We start from the raw sequence: 19,892 nt of genomic DNA on the forward strand, positions 1-19,892 counted from the left end.
TTTCTCTCGCCCAGATTATGGTGATTTAGTAGTTGTCTTTGTATGTCTGGCTCGACGCCAGAGTTCCTTTTATTGTCTGAGCTGCAGTGGAAAATCTCTGAGTCACCAGAGTGAATGCACTCACAAACATGAACTGCGAGCATGACATGAAAGTTCACGTGGTTGTGTCTTTTGTGTTTTCTCGCCAAATGAGGACTCCGATCAGCTTGCCTCTGCATCCTCTTTGCATCTTTCTTCATGGACTGTTTCTGTCCTTGCTATCATGCTATTTGGCATCGATTTGTGTTGGGTTTAAAATAAAGAAAAAAATAAAAAAAACGCCTGCATGTAATCATTGCCTTCCTTTTCCTTTCTTTGTCTTTTCTTCTAGAGTCTTTGTTGCAAGGGAGAAAGTGTGGTGTGAGAGGTCTTGTTTTGATTTTGTTGGCATTACAAAACATAGTAGCAACATTGGACAACATGGGCCATTGCAAACATTGTGAAGTTGGTGTTAAAATGGGATCACAAAGTCTATAAAAGTCTTCAATTTAATTTGCCTGAAGGTGTAGCACTGATTTATAATATGGTCAGAATATGGATAGGTATGCATATTTTCACTTTTTGCCATTTTAAGTCACTGTTCCATTTTGCAGCTGCCCCAATATTAAGATTGCATAGTCCAAGCCTATTCACATCATCCAGCTTCCATTACACAGTGAACTGACAGGATTTGGAGAGGATCTGGGTATAGGGACAGGTACAAGAATTTATTTTTAGGCTTTGAGCTGTTATACCAACTTTAGAACTAGTTGGATGAAAACATTTACCACCTGCTTGTTAATTACATTTTACATCACCTTCTATGAACTGGAAGTAGTCTGCTAATCAATCAATATTCTTGGAACTTAAAAATTAAGGCGTCAACAAGTCATGCCTATGCGGGGATCCCTTTCTAATGCCGTTTTCTTTTCTCACACCCCACTTTTTTAAAAATTTTTGTTAGGTGGGAGGTCTCCAGCTGGAGGGTTGTAGTTTCGATGGTGTCCATCTTTGTGAAAACCAGCATGACTCTCCCAGTGTGTCAGCTGTGCCGCTCTGCTACATGGCCTGGGTTCCTCAGGTATGGGTTCCAAAGTACGGTACAGGGGCCACATTGATTAGATTAGATTCCATTAGAAATTAACATGTTTTTTTATTCTCAAAATGGGTAGACATTCTTCCAAGGTTGTTTCATTGTATTGGTGGGTAAAGAAAATGGGGATTGTCTTATACTTAATATTAGAATGTCAAGTTGATCCATCAGTGACCTATTTTGTTTGTGTTTGAGTAAAATCTATATTTTCTTAAATTGTGGAGCAGGCTGACATCTAGTTAATGTTTCATTTAATGTCAAACCTGTAACTACAATATAACACACATTCCCAATTAACTAAAGTAATATCTCTGACAGCTAATAAAATGTATTGAAGTAGTGTCCTATTGCATTTTCGCTTGAAAACCCCCCTCAAAAAATGGATTGGGATGGAATTTAATCTCTCTTTTGCTTTTTTGTTCTGGATTTTAGCTCTTTACTGATTGATTTGGCAGCTGAGAAATGTTTGTTTAAACCTTGTAGGACCTTGTAGTCTGTGCTCTCAGTGCTTTTGTATTGAGGTGAGAACGAAATCAGTTGTCATCTGTTTTATGCTCACTTGTAGAATTCTACTGCTGACCACACTGCATCTGAGGAGAGCATCTGGCTGCCTCTGTACAGCAGCTCCGAGAGGGTGAAGGTGGTCACGCACATCAGTGTGCCCTGCAGAAGCAACCCCAGCCAGTGGATACAGACTGGCGCTGCCCTCTTCCTTAAACAACGATGATAGGACATCAATGTACAGGTGTTGTAGCGTGTATTTTCAAATCATATTTATTCTATTAATAAATAAAGGTTTCATGCTATTATTAGCTGGTTGTTATCAACTGTGTTGTAGCTTTTTGTGCATTTCAGGAGCCAATTTTACAAAATTGAACATTTCGGCCTATTTTTTGACATTAGCATATCCATCCACCCATTTTCTATGCTGCCTAAAAATGCAAAGTTCTCAAAGTGAAATTATTTTAAAACACAACAGTATTGTTCCCACGTATACACGGACTATGTTTAATAACCCTTTCGAAACCCAAATGTTGGCAACATATGGCTTTTGAAAGGCCATGCAAACGCGCAATAAACAGAATATGCTCATATTTGGGTTTTTAAAACGGGTTTTAAAAGGGTTGTTGACTGCATACAAATGTAGTCAGTGTTTCAGAAACCTGGACTTTGACCTGAACCCGTCTACTGACTGCATGTGAACGTAGTGAATGAAAACGGTTGTCTGGGAATATCAAGGTGTTTACTATGGGCATGCGCAACCATCAAAACAATAGCCTACAACAGCACATTTGTGCTTCTGATGCTCCAGAAATGTGTTATTTACTATGCCAGTCATGTTGCAAAACTTAGATAGTCTATTTCAAGGAGCACATTTGTTTAAGTGTATGTGTGTTTTGTGCGGCGGGTTGACAAAGTGTCCTATCAGAGCTCAGCAGTAAACAATGCACATCACGTTTCCCTTTGCTTGCTCTGCTGCTCTCACTTGTGCTGAAATAAGCATCCTAGGCCTGAAACGCTGCACTGCTCCAAAAGTAAAGGCTGATGCACTCTGTGACACACACTCACTCACACGCATGCCGACTGACTAGTTAGTTCCTAACCCAGTGTGACTGTCCCAAAGCTGAGGTTGAGCGGAGTCATGAAAGTCACAGAGCTACAAGATTACGCATGTGTATTTACATGGCTTTGTAGCAAAGTCACCAACAACAAAGTTGTTGCACATTGTCTAACATATTTAATATGCTATTGAGATTGTTGAAAAACGGTCATTTCTAGTCAGTCGATCAATATTTTTTTCTTCTCATGAACTTGATTTTCTTTTTTTGCATCTCTTGCGGGTGGGTCTGGACTGGAGTGTATCCTCTGCGATGAATGGTGGTTGACTGTTTAAATCACAGCCAGTCATCAAAATCGTTCAATCACAGCAGGCACATAAAATATAAACAAAACCATTCTCACTCACATTCACACATACGGACAATTTCGATTACCCTAACGCATGGTTTGGGGATGTGAGAGGAAACCTTATGACCTGGAAAAAAAAACATGCAGGAATGCAAAGGGAGAAGATGCAAACTCCAGTCAAACACGGATCTGCTGGCTGTGAGGCAAAACTACAAATCGCTGCTAACCACTATTCCAACTTTGTAATTTAATTTAAAAAAAATTATTTTATATAATCCAAGCAGATTTTCTATAGTGTTTCAATAATACGAAGGAAGGAATCTTACTCCGTCTATACTGTCTGTCTGTATTACCTATCCAGCCAAACAACCTGCCCAAAATAAACTGCTAGAAAAAAAACGTCCAGATTTTTTCTCACCTTCATTAAAAAAGGTAATTACTTCCTTCCACTGATGACAGACTGTTCTTTAGTTTCCTCAAACAGGAACACGGTGCGTTAGTTGAAGAATCTTCAGTCAGATTTACAACGCTTGTCGGCAGAAACTGCAGCATTGTGCACGTGTGTGTGTGTGCAATAACTTCAAAATGACTTTTTAAGCCTAAATGTAATTTTTGTCAAATGCATTAAGTTCAAATAAGTACATATAAGTAGCCCAATGCATATGAATAGGTGTAGGGAATGAACAAGAGTCAGACAGATGGTATCTTAATCTTTGACATCATGCACGCTGCAGCCAGCAGCAGTGCTAGCCGTTTTCTGTTCCAGTGACAGGATGAATACAATATGGAGGAAGAAAGACAGAAACTCAACAACTCATTGACTCGTTCATGAACGGGAAATGGCAGCACGTTCGCTCCCTGAGCCGTTCGTGAACGGGAAATGTAGTACGTTCACTCACTGAATCGTTGGCGAACGGGAAGTTACCTCACTGATTCCTTCGTGAATGCCAATAGCATGGCAGTATGCTCAGTAAAATCCGTCCTCCGTCTGATGCTCACTGCTGATTGGCTCATTTGCGAAGATTAAGGACATGCGCGCTGCTGAGCTCAAACGAACTGAGAAAAGAAGAAATCGCTTGAGGAAGTGATCCAATCACTCACGTTCACTGAAAAGATTAGTTCTTTTTGAACGAATCGTCCGCGAATGACCCAACAGGCGGATGACGAATAACGGTCGCGCAATTTTTTAGTAAAATGCCCACCTGATAATTTGTGCATGAACGGGCTAGACTGAGGATAAGTAACTACTCACCTGGTCGCAACCCCCAAACTGGACCCTCGATCATAATGAAAATGAAAGCTGTACTCTTTACTTTCTGTATTTGAGACGTTTCTATATTGCATAACAATGTCAGTTCAAGATGTACTAATTTCAACTCTGCCCCACACACATTGTATTTTTTCTTTCTCTTATTATTATTCTCGTTATTAGTTGCCTCAAGGTTTAGTGTCTCAATGTATCTGCATTTCAGTTAAGGTTACCTGGTTCGTGACGATGTAATTTCTCAACAAGTAATGAAGTCGTGAGTCAGATTTTTGACTCTGTTTCAGTGGGAAATGGGGAAATGTGTCTTTAATGTGTGTCTGAGATAGAGGGTTTCATATAGCGTGAATGATTGTGAGAGAAACATTTCTCGTAAAGCATGACCGATCTTATCAGTTCATTCTCACACCATTTTGACTTGATGTGAAAAGCATGCTCGTTCACAGGTTTTTGTTATAAATTCACATTTTTGTCATGGTGGCTCATTGTTTTTCCAAGCACTGAAGTTGCCGCATACCTTCCGCATAGCTTCTGCTGCGTTCTTCCTGAATGCGTTTTGGGTGTTCGTAAGGTTCAGAACGGAATGGCCACGTCCAGCGGGCACCCTTTATTGACATTCGTGGCCTCTTCCACTGCTGACGATGTGTCATTCTCCCAATTACCGCTCTGGATTACAAGAGAGGTCATTTCAGTGGAGGCTGGTGAAGAGGAGAAACTTAGACTGTGCAGCATAAAATACAATAGAACATAATGGGCTTCACTGGAGGCAGGAGGGCAAACTGTTAAAACAGAACTTTCCATCGACCTGCTGCCCTGCAGGTTTAATTGAAGAGCACCGGCACTAACCTCTGCTTGCCCTGTAAATCTAGGTGAGTAAACGCACACGCAATACACAATTTGTTCACATACAATATGACCTATGATTTTATCCCTGGTTTGTATGGCAAATTAACATGGATACATATATATTTCACAGGAAATTGACTTTTCTTTTTTCTTTTTTTTTTAACAGAAGCGTACTTTTATGCTCCCCCTTTAAGAATGTATGCGGTTAATATGGTTTTCTTTTGTTTTCGCATTACCTGGAGTTTCCGCAAAAAAATGCAAAGACAGAGGCGCGTTCCTCCGGGGGGAGGCGGGTTCTGCCGAGTTGCGTTGGTTCTTACCTGGCGGTAGGGATGAGCGACCAGTCGAGGAGCAATGGAACGAGGGGACGAAGGGCGGGCAGGTGTGGTGCTCCGGTGGCAGTTAGGCGATGCCCAGCTCTGCAACCAGCCACTGCAGGTAGTGTTAAAAGCCTGAATAGTGCTCTTGTTCTAGCTGTGCGTATTTCCAGCAAATGCCGTGCTTACTCCTGGAGATGAAAATATGAAGAGTGCTCACATCAGTGAGGAATGACACTGTTGTGACACACTCTTAAATTACAATGCATTTGCTGTCAGCTATTTTGCTATTTTGTTCTGAAGACATCTGAAATTTCTCTGCTCGTTTCTCATATAATGGACAAGATTATGTTTGTGTCGCATGCAGAAGCCCCAAAATTAGTTAAATTAGAGTTACTGCATAAACACTATCACCTGCTTGCATAAGGGCCTATTGTTGCTAAAGAGAAATGTATCACTGTCATCTCTCAAAATGTTGAACTTAATTTGCATTAATTTTCTAAAGGACTGTGTACCTCTAATTGAGTTAGAAAGCAGGTTTGCTTCTCTCGCTTTTTTTTTTTTAGGAGATTGCACCAAGTGTTTGAAAACAGTGAGTAATTGCATCATTTAGATCTAGTGCATGCCTGGTTTGATTAAAATCTTTTTTTAATTATTATTTTTTAATAAATATATTTAATAAAGCCAGATGCGGTGGCTCGGGCCTCAAGGTTAGCATGCTTCCTCGACGCCCCCGTGGTGAGGTGTTCCTGGCGCATCCTACAGGAAGGAGCCCCCGGGGACGACCCAGGACACAATCCAGAGACTATGGGCCCTATTTTAGTTCCTCGTGCCCCTTTGTCTGGATGATGTTCTTCTGGTGGTTTCATCAAGCCGCAATCTTCAACTTTTGGTGGAGCGGCTCGCAGCCGAGTGTGAAGCGGTTGGGATGAGAATCAGCACCTCCAAATCTGAGACCATGGTCCTCAGCTGGAAAAAAATGGTGTGCCCTCTCCGTGTCGAGGATGAGATCCTGTCCCAAGTGGAGGAGTTCAAGTATCTTGGGGTCTTGTTCACAAGCGAGGGTAGAATGGAGCAGGAGATGGACAGGCTGATCGGTGCTCCGTCTGCAGTCATGCGGACTCTGCATCTGTCGCGAAGAAGGAGCTGAGCTGAAAGGCAAAGCTCTTGTTTTACCCTTGATCTATGTTCCCATGAGCTGTGAATTGTGACTGAAAGAACAAGAGTGCAGAAATGAGTTTCCTCCACAAGGTGGCCGGCCTCCCCTTTATCGATTGGGTGAGACGCTCAGTCATCTGGGAGGGACTCAGAGTCGAGCCGCTGCTCCTCCACGTTGAGAGTAATTATTTTATAAATATATACATATTTTAGAAACATTGCATATATCATTAATAAACAATGTGATCATTTAGGACCTATTACAGACCCTTGAGGTACCACATAAGTCGGCTTTAATAGCTTGGGGTTTTTAATTATGATTATTATTAAACTGCACATATTGATATCGGTCATCCAAATAACATTACATCCATTTATGTGCCAACCCTCTTACACCAATCGTGTGTGTGCGTGCGTATGTGTGTGTGTGTCTGAGTGATTCCAGAGAGAGGCTGAGAGATGACCACAAGGTCACTCATGGCCCTGTTCTGAGATCCCCTCTTGAGACTCATAATACTTGAGGGACTTTTTTGCGTGCTCTTGTGGATCCGTCTCGCTTCTACTTCTTGAGAACCTGTCCACTCTACTATCTGTCATCTGCACCTTTAGCCTCCCATCATCTCTCTTTCATCATACCTCCCTGTGTCTCTGTTCTACAATCATCACTTTGTGTTGCCACTTTCTCCTTCACTCCATTGTCTGATGTCCCAGCAGACGGAAGCATGATTGCATCATTTATAGACCTTAAAAGGATTTCCTCAGGAATAGTAGAAGATAATTTTGTCTGGTTGAAAAATTCAGATTGAAAAACAGTTCCTAAGTGTCGAATCATCAGGCGGAACAGCTCTGCCACATTCCAAAGAAAAACATGTATGGAAGGTAATTGAAATCTTTCATTTGCACATGTGATTGGCTGGCGACCATTCTAAGCTGTACCCCGTCCACGACAAGAGATTTCAAGAGAGGACAAATAACACTGGTCAACAGCTAATTTTCTAAGGTTAAAGTAAGGTTTTTGAGGTATTTTCATTTTTTTATAATTAAAGGCACACTTGGGTGAGCTTAACATTGGCACTTATATAATAGGTTTGCATGTAAAAATGACATCAGTACTAAAGTGCCTCCCCCAAAAAGACTGTCATGATTTAAGTTTTTTTTTTTTTTTTTAGATTATATTTACGACAAATTGCCCCGCCCCCTTTTGGGGCGTGGCTTTAGTTATGTTTTCAGTCTCAGCGGTCTACGTCACGGGAGGGAGCCAAGCGTGGTAATATTGCTCGCTTTGTCAGTTCTCTTGTCTAAAACGGTGACCGATCACCACCAAAATGCAAATGCACATTACTACTCTTGTCCGCTTCAACCTGTGAAAGTATAAAAGTGTTCTGCACAATAGTTTGGATTTATTGACATAAAACCTGATCTCATCATGATCACCTCCACAATATCAAAACTAACGTGGCGATTGCTCCTTCACTTTCACAAGCTGAAGCGGACAAGAGCATGAGTGCGCACATGAACCACGACTGGTTATATTCTGGATATTATAGCTACGCTAAACTCGTGTCAACTCCCAGGAGGGAGTACAAAATGTACTTGCATCTCTGATTTGAAAAAAATATATGTATGGCTGCATGGTGGTCGACTAGTTAGCACGTCCGCTTCACAGTTCAGAGTTCGTGGGTTCGATCCCGGCCCCGGCCTCCCTGTGTGGAGGTTGCATGTTCTCTCCGTGCCTGCGTGGGTTTTCTCCGGGTACTCCGGTTTCCTCCCACATTCCAAAAACATGCATGGTAAGTTGATTGGACTCTCTAAATTGCCCCTAGGTGTGATTGTGAGTGCGGATGTTTGTCTCTGTGTGCCCTGGCTGTATTGGCTGGCGACCAATTCAGGGTGTCCCCCGCCTACTGCCCGAAGACAGCTGGGATAGGCTCCAGCACGCCCCGCGACCCTTGTGAGGATAAGCGGTATCGATAATGGATGGATGGATATGTCAGTGTATGATAATGGGTGGAGTGTTCCTCAGGTGGATGACTGAGACTGTCACTTGACAGTATCACAGACTTGTGTCAGATGAGTTTTCCTCCTCTGGCAGGAAAAGTCAGAATCTCAAATAGCTTTCAGAGCACATCCGTTGCAACCACTTGGGAATAAGAACAATGCAGCAGCTTGAAATCATTTGCTTAACAGTTCCTACACTTTGCTCAGCATCCCTCTAAAAGTAAGCATTAGCATTTTTTTTTGTCAACACAACCACTGGTATTACTCTCCTTGCAAAACCATTTCCACACAATCCAGATGCTCAACAGATGGGCCCGACCACCATGAGTATCGCTCAGCATTAAAGTAGCACACTTGTTTCAAGAGAACAAACACAGAAGGATCTTGCTCTGTTTAATGACTGCTTACTACAAATTGTTTGTGTTTGAAAAAGATGAACGTAGATCAATTTTATAGTTTTGGTTGGGATAATGTTACATTCCAGTGAGCCAATTACAGAAACCACATATGTGGTACATGTACCCTATATGCAACAACAAATTGTATTCAGATACCTATCATGGAAAGTGACAAGAGGAATATTGTAACAGAACAGATTTTCTGCTTCCCACTGGCACGACTATGCTTCACCATACAGTCCTTTGCTGCTCTCAATTCCATCTAAATTCTATTTGAAGTACTTTTCTAACGCTAGGTCAATGTCACATCACTAGTCGCACGCGCCATCTGACAATCGCTTTTTGGAATGTTTTACGTGAGGTCTGAATCAGTCAGGCTGGAATGCATATGAGCAAGTTGAAAAGAGTGGATATAAAAGGGCCACAGGTAAAAAGTTACATTTTCTACATTTTTAAAGTTGAACTTTTTAAGTTCAAGTTAAAGGAGGTTTGTGATGATAGTATAATAATGTACTGTATATAATCATAATATAATAATGATAATTTAATTTATCACGATAAAAAAACAATCATACAATACTCATATATAAATATACAATCTACAGAGACAATCATCATAATGAGTTTAATATGATTGGAAAGTGAAACACACCAATTTGAGGTAACAAAAATGTTGAATAAGATCATTGTTGAAGTACCTTTGACTTCACTTGGTCATCTTGAACCACTCTTGCAAAAAAACAAACAAACAAAAAAACCACGCTGCTTCTGGCTTAAAGTGACTAAAGTGAAAGAAATGCATAACAATGTTAAATTCATTTCTCTCCTCGTGAAAGTGTACTTTAATCTAATTTAAACAAGGGTGTGACTGTGCAGCCTAATACAAAGGGAGGAAGCGAAAGAGACCAAGTGGAGGAATTGTGTATTAGTCAATTCCCTTTGACCACAGTAATTTTTTTTTTTTTTGTGTGCGCTGCATCTAATGTTGAAGAATGTTGCCGATTAGAAAGGGGACAGTGGCTAACTGACCAGCTGCACTGGCCTCTCCTCTCTGCTGTCACGGTCAATGGAGCAGCGTCGATGAATTTCCCTCACACCTTTATCTGATCGCTGAACTTGGCTCTCATCCCGAGCAAGATACGTCCTTGGGCATGCGCACGCACATTGTTCATCGCATGGCGCCACGCACTCACCGCTTAATTCAGCCTCCTGTGAGGGCAGCAGGCCGCTCAGTGCCCATGTTTATGGCTCCTCTGAAGCTGCAAATCACTGCGGTTATGGCTGGCCGGATTTATGAGAGAGGCCCCATCCAGCAGCCCTTAGACAAACTATGGATCACCGTCTCACTGGCACTCACATGCAATATGCGCTCTGTACTGTGGATGATACACATGTTCATGCAGCATTGTTAGGATTTATAGATCACACTGGAATGAAAAGTCCTTCCATGTATCACGTTTCAGTTTCTCAGTATCACTTCCAATCCTAATATTCGAAATGAATCATATTGTATGAACAGCTTTTCAAATAGGTGTATATACTGTTGCACGAAAGGACAACGCACAAGAGCTGGACTGGACTTGGACTGGGTGGCAACTAATAGCAGGACACAACAACCATATACACGACCAACTCACACTATTGGAAAATTGAAAAGAAACTACTGTATATGAGGCGGATGCCCTAACCATAAGGCCATTTAAAGCGGAAGTCAACCCAAAATATTTTTTTTAAGGATATGTTCTATGAATGTCTGGGATGATATGCTCTGGGTCCAGACTGCGTATCCGCTACAAACAATGCTTGTCTCCAGAATAAGACAGGACCCAATGAAACTAGCGAACCTTGTGGTATAGCTGTGATTAAAAGTGACAGAAAGTCAGCTAAAGAACTGAGAAGAAATAAATCTAGATCTACTTACCTAGTTTAGGATATCTTGTCAACTTCTGAGCAAGCCAGTGTTTCCCATTATCACTGCAAGATTGGCTCTATTTAATATTAGATCACTAGTGAACAACAAAGCACTGTTGATTAATGACATCATTATATCTTATGATCTTGACTTAATTCTCCTCAGCGAAACATGGCTAACAGAAGGTTGCCAAAACACTATTATGAATGAGACAGCGCCAATAAATTTTAGCTTCCAGAACAAATGTCGCAGTGGCAAAAAAAGGCGGTGGAGTTGCTGCCATTTTTAAATCATCATTTCACTGTAAAGAAATTGTATTGGGTGATTTTAAGTCATTTGAATATCTCAGTTTTTTTTACTGAAAGGTGATCCAAAGATTATTGTTGTAATCATTTATAGACCTCCAAGACAAAAAGGCAAGTTTATGGAGGAATTTGAAGAAATGCTGTCAGTAATCTGTACTGTCTATGACTACCTGGTCATAGCTGGTGACTTTAACATTCATGTTGACAAAAAAATGGATAAAAATACCAAAGAACTTTATACTATACTTGATACCTTTGGTCTCTCACAACATATAAAACGTCAAACAGAATCTCAAGGTCACGTCCTTGATCTCATTATCTCGAAAGGTGTTGACATCTCATCAGTTGATGTTAAAGATCTGGCTATATTCAGATCATTTCCAATCAGGATTCCGACCTCATCACAGTACAAAAACAGCACTTATCAAAGTAGTAAATGGCATAAGATTAAACACTGACGCAGGGAAGGTGTCGGTGCTAGTCTTACTGGATTTCAGTGCAGCATTTGATACCATTGATCATAACATACTGTTGAACAGCTTGGAAACTTGGGTGGGATTAAATGGAACAGTCCTAAAATGGTTTAGGTCTTACTTGGAGGAAATAAGTTATTTTGTGACCATTGGAAGTTTTGAATCACATCGGAGGGTTTTTGAAATGTGGGGTTCCTCAAGGGTCAGTCCTTGGGCCCCTTCTGTTCAGTCTGTATATGTTACCTTTGGGTCAAATGCTTCAGAACACCAATGTTGCCTATCACAGTTATGCAGATGACACATATATATATATATATATATATATATATATATATATATATATATAATTATTATTATATATTTTAGAAACCCACTTTTATTTCTTTACGTTTAAATGTTTTTAAAGTTTTCTGCTAATGTGCTTAAATGTTGTAGTTTTGTTGGTTGCTTTTATTTTCTCTACTTTGCTTTTGAAATGTTGTTAACTGTTGTGTTTGTAAATGCTTTTAGGTGTTGTCTTTGCTTTGCGAAGCACAATGAGTTGCCTTGTGTATGAAATGTGCAATATAAATAAAACTGCCTTGCCTTGCCTATTCTAATATTCTGATTAATATTGTGTTTGTGGAATATGAGTTAAGCAACAAAATCCACCCATTTTAGCCATCTCCGGGGGCGGCCATTTTGTCACTTCTGTCGACTGAAAATGTCATCAGAGCTCCAATAACGACCAATCATAGCTCAGCTTCAGAAAAGAGGTGAGCCGTGATTGGTCATTATCTGAGCACTGAGGGTCTGTGATGTCATTTTCAGTTGACCGAAGTGACAAAATGGCCACCCCTGAGATGGCTAAAAACGGGTGGATTTTGCTGCTCAACTCATATTTCATATTAATCAGATTGCATTGTTTCAACTAGAACATATTCTTGAAAAAAATATGTTTGGATTGACTTCCTATTCAAGGCTTTCTTTTCACATTTCGAAGACATTTTCAGTGTTCATATTATTTGCAGCACTGCCTTTAAAACAATCCCTTTTGTAGAGTTTCAATCAAGTTGTTCATTTGTTTCTCTTTCTTTTTTTGGACTCATCATGACCTTGGCTACACCAACAGCATGTGGGAGAAGAACTACAAATGGTGTTAAGAAGTATCCAAATAAGAGATTTTGTTTCAGGTCATACAGACACTGGCATTGACCAACAACAATATGTTCATTTTACATGCCTGCATTTGTGTTTTTTCCAGACATTGAAGACTGTAAGTTTGCTTTTAGAAAATTACAATTTATCAGTAAGTTTTCTAATGTTATGGATGCTACATTCTTTACAAAATCATCAGAGCAACACTGAATTTGTGACATTCATCGGTGCTCTCACAGCTTTATTGCAAGTGCGATCATTCTGTATTTTCCACACAACAGAATATTTCATCAGTTTCAAAGAAAGACGACAATCTCTGGGTTCACTCTCTTTGCAGGTAACTTTGCTTTTGGAGGGCGAGGAGAAGTGTCCGGTGACTGACTGATGAGAATTGATTGACAAGACTTTCACACCTACCGACAGATAATCCTTTTAACCCCACCGTGACTCCACCCACGCCTCGTCTCGTGTATCGATGACTCTCACCACTCGAAAGATGCATTGCATTGGTTAGTGCAAAAATGTGGAAAAAACAGTGCTTTCTTCACACCTTATACTGCATAGTGTTATTTATGACTCACTGATGTGTTTGTGTGCGTGTGCGTGAACGTGTGTGTGCGCGTGTAGTTGTGTTCTTGGGAAGAGGTGAACCGTCTTTGCTGTCACTTCAATTCCTATAAAACTCTATTTAAGAGGCCGCATACAAGCCAAATCGTTCTATTATAGGCTCATTAGCAAACATATAATCCACTCGTGCGTGTGCATGCTCAAATATAAGTGTGTGTGTGTGAGTGTGTGTACTGTGCCTACCATCTTTGACTTGCGGCTGTATCGTCAGTGTTGCATCAGCATAGCGGTAAAGTAAAGCTTGAATCTCAGTCTTGGGGAAGTAAAAATAAAGCCCGATTTCCATGTGCCTTGAAATGTTTCAAAGACAAAATTAATGAAAATAATATCAAAAGACATACTCAATGAAGGCCTGTAACCACGAGGAAACTTTCTGCTGCCCTTTGGGAGACATCATCATGAATCAAAGTTATCCATCCATCCAGTGCAAAAAGCAGCTATCCAACCTAGACTTAGAATCTTATACCAAGCCAAAAAATCTTTTTGATCTTGTTTGGAGAATAATATACTATGCAAGAGCAGAATTAATATTCTTTTAAAATTATTTGTATTTTATTTCTTATTTTGTCGATCCTACAATTCTTTCATTTACATGCAAAATAAGATAAATTACTGTCAGTCTCAGTTTGGTGTTGTAGTTTATGTTGTCAGAGAACTTTTAGCTGTAAAAACGTGTTTCAAGAACCTTCTCGTAACTCTACCAACACTTCATTCACACTTTTGTTGTAATGTGCTCTAGGGCGGCACGGTAGTTGACTGGTTGGTCCGCATCACAGTGCAGAGGTTGTGGGTTCGAATCTAGCCCCGGCCTTCCTGCGTGTACTTTTCATTTTCTCCCGGAATGTGTGGGTTTTCTCCGGGTACTCAAACCCCCCAGCCCCCACTCGCCCCCCATTCCAAATACATGCATGGGAGGTTTATTTCAACTTTATTTGACCTAATATAGTACTTGAAATGAATGTTTCACATCTTATTTTTAGGTATTTCTCTCTTTTCAAAAGCCAAGATAATTTGACTTTTTTCAAGTAATCTTACCAAATGTAATTATTTTACTGCACTGGGAGATAATTTCACGATTTTTTAGTCTGAATCCTCTCAAAACAAGTATTTATTTCTTAAATTAAAAAAAAAATCTTAAATTTAGATATTAAAACTAAATAGTTATAATAGTATTACTTTATTTTTCTTACATTATGAATTTGTTTTTTTTAATATTCAGTGTACCCCTAATACAGCTTCATAATAAAAACAACATACAGAATTTAGGATTTTCCTCAGTAATTTAAATGGCTTCGTCAGTTGATCATATTTTCTTAAAAACAGTCGGACTCAGTTAGACTTGTGAATTTAAAACATGCATTTTCTATTATATGTTAATTATCTATTATTATTATTATTATTATTTATATTTTGGAAAGTCTGGCCAAGAAAATGTAACTTCTTTCATGGAAGGTGTGAGCAGTAATGAAGAAATAAACACAGAAAGTGAGACAGTTTCTGACACAAACTTTCCCTTCTGAATGGGCATGAGAGACAAGCTGGATGTCCATGTGTGCCTTTGGCAAAGGAAGATGAGATGTAGGAGGTGGAAAAAAAAAAAAGGGGCGACAGCAGACCGGCCAAGAACAGTGACAACTTCACCGGTGGGGAAACACAAGGGAGACTCATCTGCATCCAACATGGTTTTACTTTTTCTTTCCAGATACTGCCAGTCAAAGCAGCCTGTCGTGAAACAGACATAGCATCACATTGCATTGCTTTTAAAAGGTCGTGAAGGGAGAGAAAATGCTTTTTTAACACTCTGCCCACACAAACCACACTCATGCCTTCTTCACCATGTGTTGAGTGCCCCAATTTGGAGTTCTCTTTGAATATTTTGGATGGTGCGAAAACAAAATCAATCACCATAATCAAACCCTTTATGTCCGCTGATAGTGTAGTGGTACACACGCCTGAGTTGTGTGCGGGCAGCGTGGGATCGATTACCGCTCAGTGACAGTGTCTATGTGTGCCCTGCGACTGGCTGGCGACCAGTTCGGGGTGTAGTCTGCCTTCGCCCATTGACGGCTGGGATAGGCTCCAGCAACTCCCCGCGACCCTATATAGGATAAGCGGTTTGGAAGATGACATGACATGACATGACAAACCCTTTATTGACTCTAAGCAGATGAACCGTCTTACATTCGGACTCCTACAGCGTTGACGTTTTTTTTTTTTCTTTCTTTGTAGCTTTGATCGGTTTCATCTCGAGAAGCCCATTTGAAAATCACTTTGCAGGCTATTGTTTCAGCGCAAGTGAAATGATAAATGTTCATTTTAACTATGCAGAAAGAGAGGAAAAAAAGAGTAGTCAAAGAATAAAATGGATTAATCAGAGCCTACTTTCATTGAACATACTCAACCTTGTCGACATGCTGTCCTCATCCAACATGTTTAGCATTTAGTAGGAATTTAATTTTTTTTTTTTGATTGGCTATGATTTGCAACGTTGCCACATTGTGCAACTGTGACTCGGCCACTCGTGAAACCTTGTGGCAGAACCCCGTGCACTGAATGTTGAGGGGAGCTCCACCGCATCGCTCAGTGTGCGGCGGCCCTAAGATGACGGCTCAGGGAGGACACTTATAGTCTGCATCCGAGCATAGCATCTTATCCTTATTTTAATTATATAACAATACAATACTTAAGTGTGTTTTCAAGCTTAGTTTCACATAAAAGGACATGACCTAATGGTACTAGCAGATGTCCAAGGCCTACATATCTCGGTAATACACACAACTAAAGCTGCTGCACATAGCTTGTTTTTTTCCCAACAGAAAATAGGCGAAGAAACATTTTCTTAAATTAATACTCATCTGTCAGTGGCAATGTTTTGTAAGGGTAACTTTTTAATACAGACCTTGTAATACAAGTGACATATTTTCTTTTCTAAAGTCACATGGAATTTACAAAAGTACAGTATTTAGGTGGGTGGGTTGTGTGATGCATAGCAAGGGCAGATAACCATACCCCCAAAACAGTCGTGAAACATTTTCCCTTCAAGTGTTTTCAGGTATGTGTCTGTTTTATGACTGATGATCGTCTGACTCAAGAGTCAAGGAGCAGATTTCCTTTCATATTGTACATGTACACACACACGCGCGCACACACGCATATTCATGTAAAAAAAAAAAAAAAAAAAAAAAAATACACACCCTTGGGGCAGAGTTTCCAGTAAAAGTCATAATCACAAACATGTTTTTCAGGCAATTCTGGGAAAAGTGTCTTTAAGTCTAGATTACTTCATCGAAGGTTATCAATTTATTTTTTCAACATTCTTTGGTGGGTCACAGACTTATTTCCAGTATAAGTATTTTCGAGTATATAAAGCGAGGCTTTAAAATCATGAAAAATAACTCCATTCTCTCCGCTCTGAAACATTGTTGACGTGTCTACTGAATGTGCTGAAACTGTGCCCCTCTCAGCTTTCAGCTGTCAATCAGCAATTTCAACCGTAAAAGTTATATCCACTTAAGGCCTCCAGTGGCTGAAATATATCCCACCAGATCATCCAGGGGCATTCCACATATGAGGTGCTAGTTACCAGGTAGCTTGCAAGCAAACAGGCTCCCGGAGGCTATAGGTGATCTTGTGGACGGGATTTGGGCTGGTCCGCTGAATTCACCTCTTTGCGTAGTGTTGTATCGGTGTGTAGGTCCACATAATAGAGACACTTAAGGGAAAGTAAACGGCAGACATCATTCCGCCTGTGGCTGGAACTATAGGCCCTATTTTCGCAGATAGGCATAGCTGCGCTCGACCTAAAAATGGGCACATCGTCATTTTGGTGCCGGGGAAAGTCTAGTTTACCTTTTCTGGGAGTTTGGCAGACCGCTTGATAGTTGTTCCTGCAATTTCTATTGCATGCCCCCAGTGCATCAGGCAATTTGGCGACTAAAAGTAGACTAGATTGTTGACGAGCTAAAAGCAGGTCAAAGTTGTGGCACGGGTGGTGTAACATGATTTTGGTGGATTTGGTCAAAGCGCAGGCAGACCGATTCTCAGCTCTGCAGAACGAGAAATGGAGCGAGCCAGTAGAGGGGCACGTGCCAAACAGGGGAATCTGACTGCTCTATGGATTGACAACAATATAACCCGATAGAAGTTAGCAATCAACCATCCACATATATCAAGATCCCTTTTCAACATTCAGAACAGGAAGCACTCTTCCGCTTTGTGCTCTGTGGTTCAGGTATTACATCAACAAACAATTTCTTCCGATTTAATTGTGCAGTAAAAACTAAGTGGAAATGTATGGGAGTAAAAATATACTGTACATATACAATTGTTCTGAGGAAATGCAGTAAAATTGTAAGTTAACAGAAATACAAATAACGACGTAAAGTACGGATACGTAATAATTATACTTTCATAGATTAATAAAGGGCGGCACGGTGGTCGACTGGTTAGCACGTCCGCCTCACAGTTCAGAGGTCGTGGGTTCGATCCTGGCTCCGGCCTCCCTGTGTGGAGTTTGCATGTTCTCCCCGTGCCTGCGTGGGTTTTCTCCGGGCACTCCGGTTTCCTCCCACATTCCAAAAACATGCATGGTAAGTTGATTGGATACTCTAAATTGCCCCTAGGTGTGATTGTGAGTGCGGATGTTTGTCTCTGTGTGCCCTGCGATTGGCTGGCAACCAGTTCAGGGTGTCCCCCGCCTACTGCCCAAAGACAGCTGGGATAGGCTCCAGCACGCCCCGCGACCCTTGTGAGGAGAAGCGGTACAGATAATGGATGGATAGATTAATAAAGTATTTCTACCCTGTTCCATTGCAAAAATGCATATTTCTTTCTCTGACACCTTCTAGGAAGAAAATGTATGAATTTGCACATTCCTTTGAAAAATCATGCACAAATCAGGATCAATTTTGTCTGAGTAAAATCAGTAACTAACAGAGGCATTATAACAATGGCGTGCTAATGCAAAATGTTCCTGCGGTAAATGTCCCCGACCTCCTCCCTTGTTTGTTACTACATGGACACGGTAAATGATTGTACCAGCAACAGAGGAGACAATGGTTGTGTTTGTATTGGAACACTCTGATAAGCCACTATGGATGTATTGTATGTATGAGGCTATGGATGCGTGTATGGGACAAACAACACTCCACTATGGAATTGAGCCATTGCAGCATAATGCACCAGCTGTTTTACTACTAGCTGAGAAGTACTAACAATTCAAGGATGATTGATAATAATAAGTTCGTTAATGGGCGCCTTTCAGGGCACTCAAGGACACCTTACAGTTAATAATGATAATGATCAAATAAACATGAAGAGAGGAGAGGAAGGGACAGTGAAGTGGATCCGACCATGAGAGTAACTGTGGTGATATGGAGGTGCAAGGTTAAGGATGGCCTTAAAAGTCAGCATGAGTATTTTAAATTGGATGAGGTAATGGCTTGGGAGCCAGTGGATTTACCACAGGACCAGAGGCATGTTGGTGGACGGGTAGGGGTACGGTGATAATGCGGGCAGCAAAGTTCCGGACATGTAGAGTGACTTATATTCTTCTCCTGATTTCAAAAGGAGACTTTTACACCCCACAGCTGCCCAACTCCACCGACAACAACTTCGCTCGACAAGCAACAAAAGATCAAGAAGGCGCCCGGACTTGATGGCTTGTCTCCCTCCTGGATGAGATCGAGTTTGTACTGACCAGCTAGCTCCAGTCTTCATGCAAGTCTTCAACAGATCCTTGGATCTGTGTGAAGTCCCATCCTGGGTCAAATGTTCTACCCATATCCCATCCACATCCCATCCACTAAGAAACCTGCAATACCAAGACTGAACGACAACAGGCCTGTCACTCTGACATTTGTGGTCATTTGAACACCTTGTGCTGGACAACTTAAAAATCAACACAGGAACCCTTCAAGACCCTCTTCAGCAATAAGGTCAGAGGATGATGCAGTCTACATGGGACTGCACTGATTCCTGGAACACCTCAATGCTGCATGGACCTAAGTGAGGATCCTGTTTGTGGACTTCAATTCTGCATTCAACACCATCATCACTTAGCTCCATGCTCCCCCGGTTCAATGTGTCTCCTGTCATCTGCCAATGGATCTCCAGCTACCTGAAAGGCAGGAAACATCAGGTGAAGCTTGGGGAGACAACAACATCCACAAACACCCAGCTGTCAAACTCCGGAGGTTTGCGGACGACACCACAGTCATCGACCTCATCAATGATGGTGACGAGTCTAGACAGTGTCGCCAGACAGTGGAGCTGAAGACGCTCGAGACTGTGGACTGTTTGTTCACCACAGCTGCCCAACTTCCCTGTGTCGACTGTCGAGACCTTCAAATTAGGGATGGGAAAATGAAGCTTCATGAAGCACTTGTCCTATTTTTTACTCCTCTAGATGGTGCTCTTTGTGTAAAGATAAAGGCTAGT

At 41.0% G+C, this 19,892-nt stretch overlaps 1 protein-coding gene across 9 annotated transcripts in view; it reads left to right on the plus strand.

The window, feature by feature from the left end:
* The window catches only part of dync2h1 (dynein cytoplasmic 2 heavy chain 1), a 116,945-nt gene that overhangs the window by 72,449 nt on the left and 24,604 nt on the right, over nt 1–19,892 (plus strand). For 4 of the 9 annotated variants that reach the window (XR_015087414.1, XR_015087413.1, XR_015087412.1 and 1 more), the window contains 3 exons: nt 983–1,099; nt 1,677–1,856; nt 13,165–13,336. Coding sequence is in view for 2 of the 9 variants with exons in the window: in XM_086035227.1 (XP_085891353.1) it covers nt 983–1,099; nt 1,677–1,838 (279 nt within the window). In the remaining 7 variants the exon portion in view is untranslated. Of the gene's footprint in view, nt 1–982; nt 1,100–1,676; nt 1,921–5,102; nt 5,153–13,164; nt 13,337–19,022; nt 19,592–19,892 lie in introns of those variants that run through there. The other 5 variants (XR_015087415.1, XR_015087417.1, XR_015087416.1 and 2 more) reach the window with 5 other exon arrangements.

This window comes from Filicampus tigris, chromosome 7, assembly GCF_054856515.1.
Source record: "Filicampus tigris isolate MCC_2025a chromosome 7, RoL_Ftig_1.0, whole genome shotgun sequence".
NCBI classification, from domain to species: Eukaryota; Metazoa; Chordata; class Actinopteri; order Syngnathiformes; family Syngnathidae; genus Filicampus; species Filicampus tigris.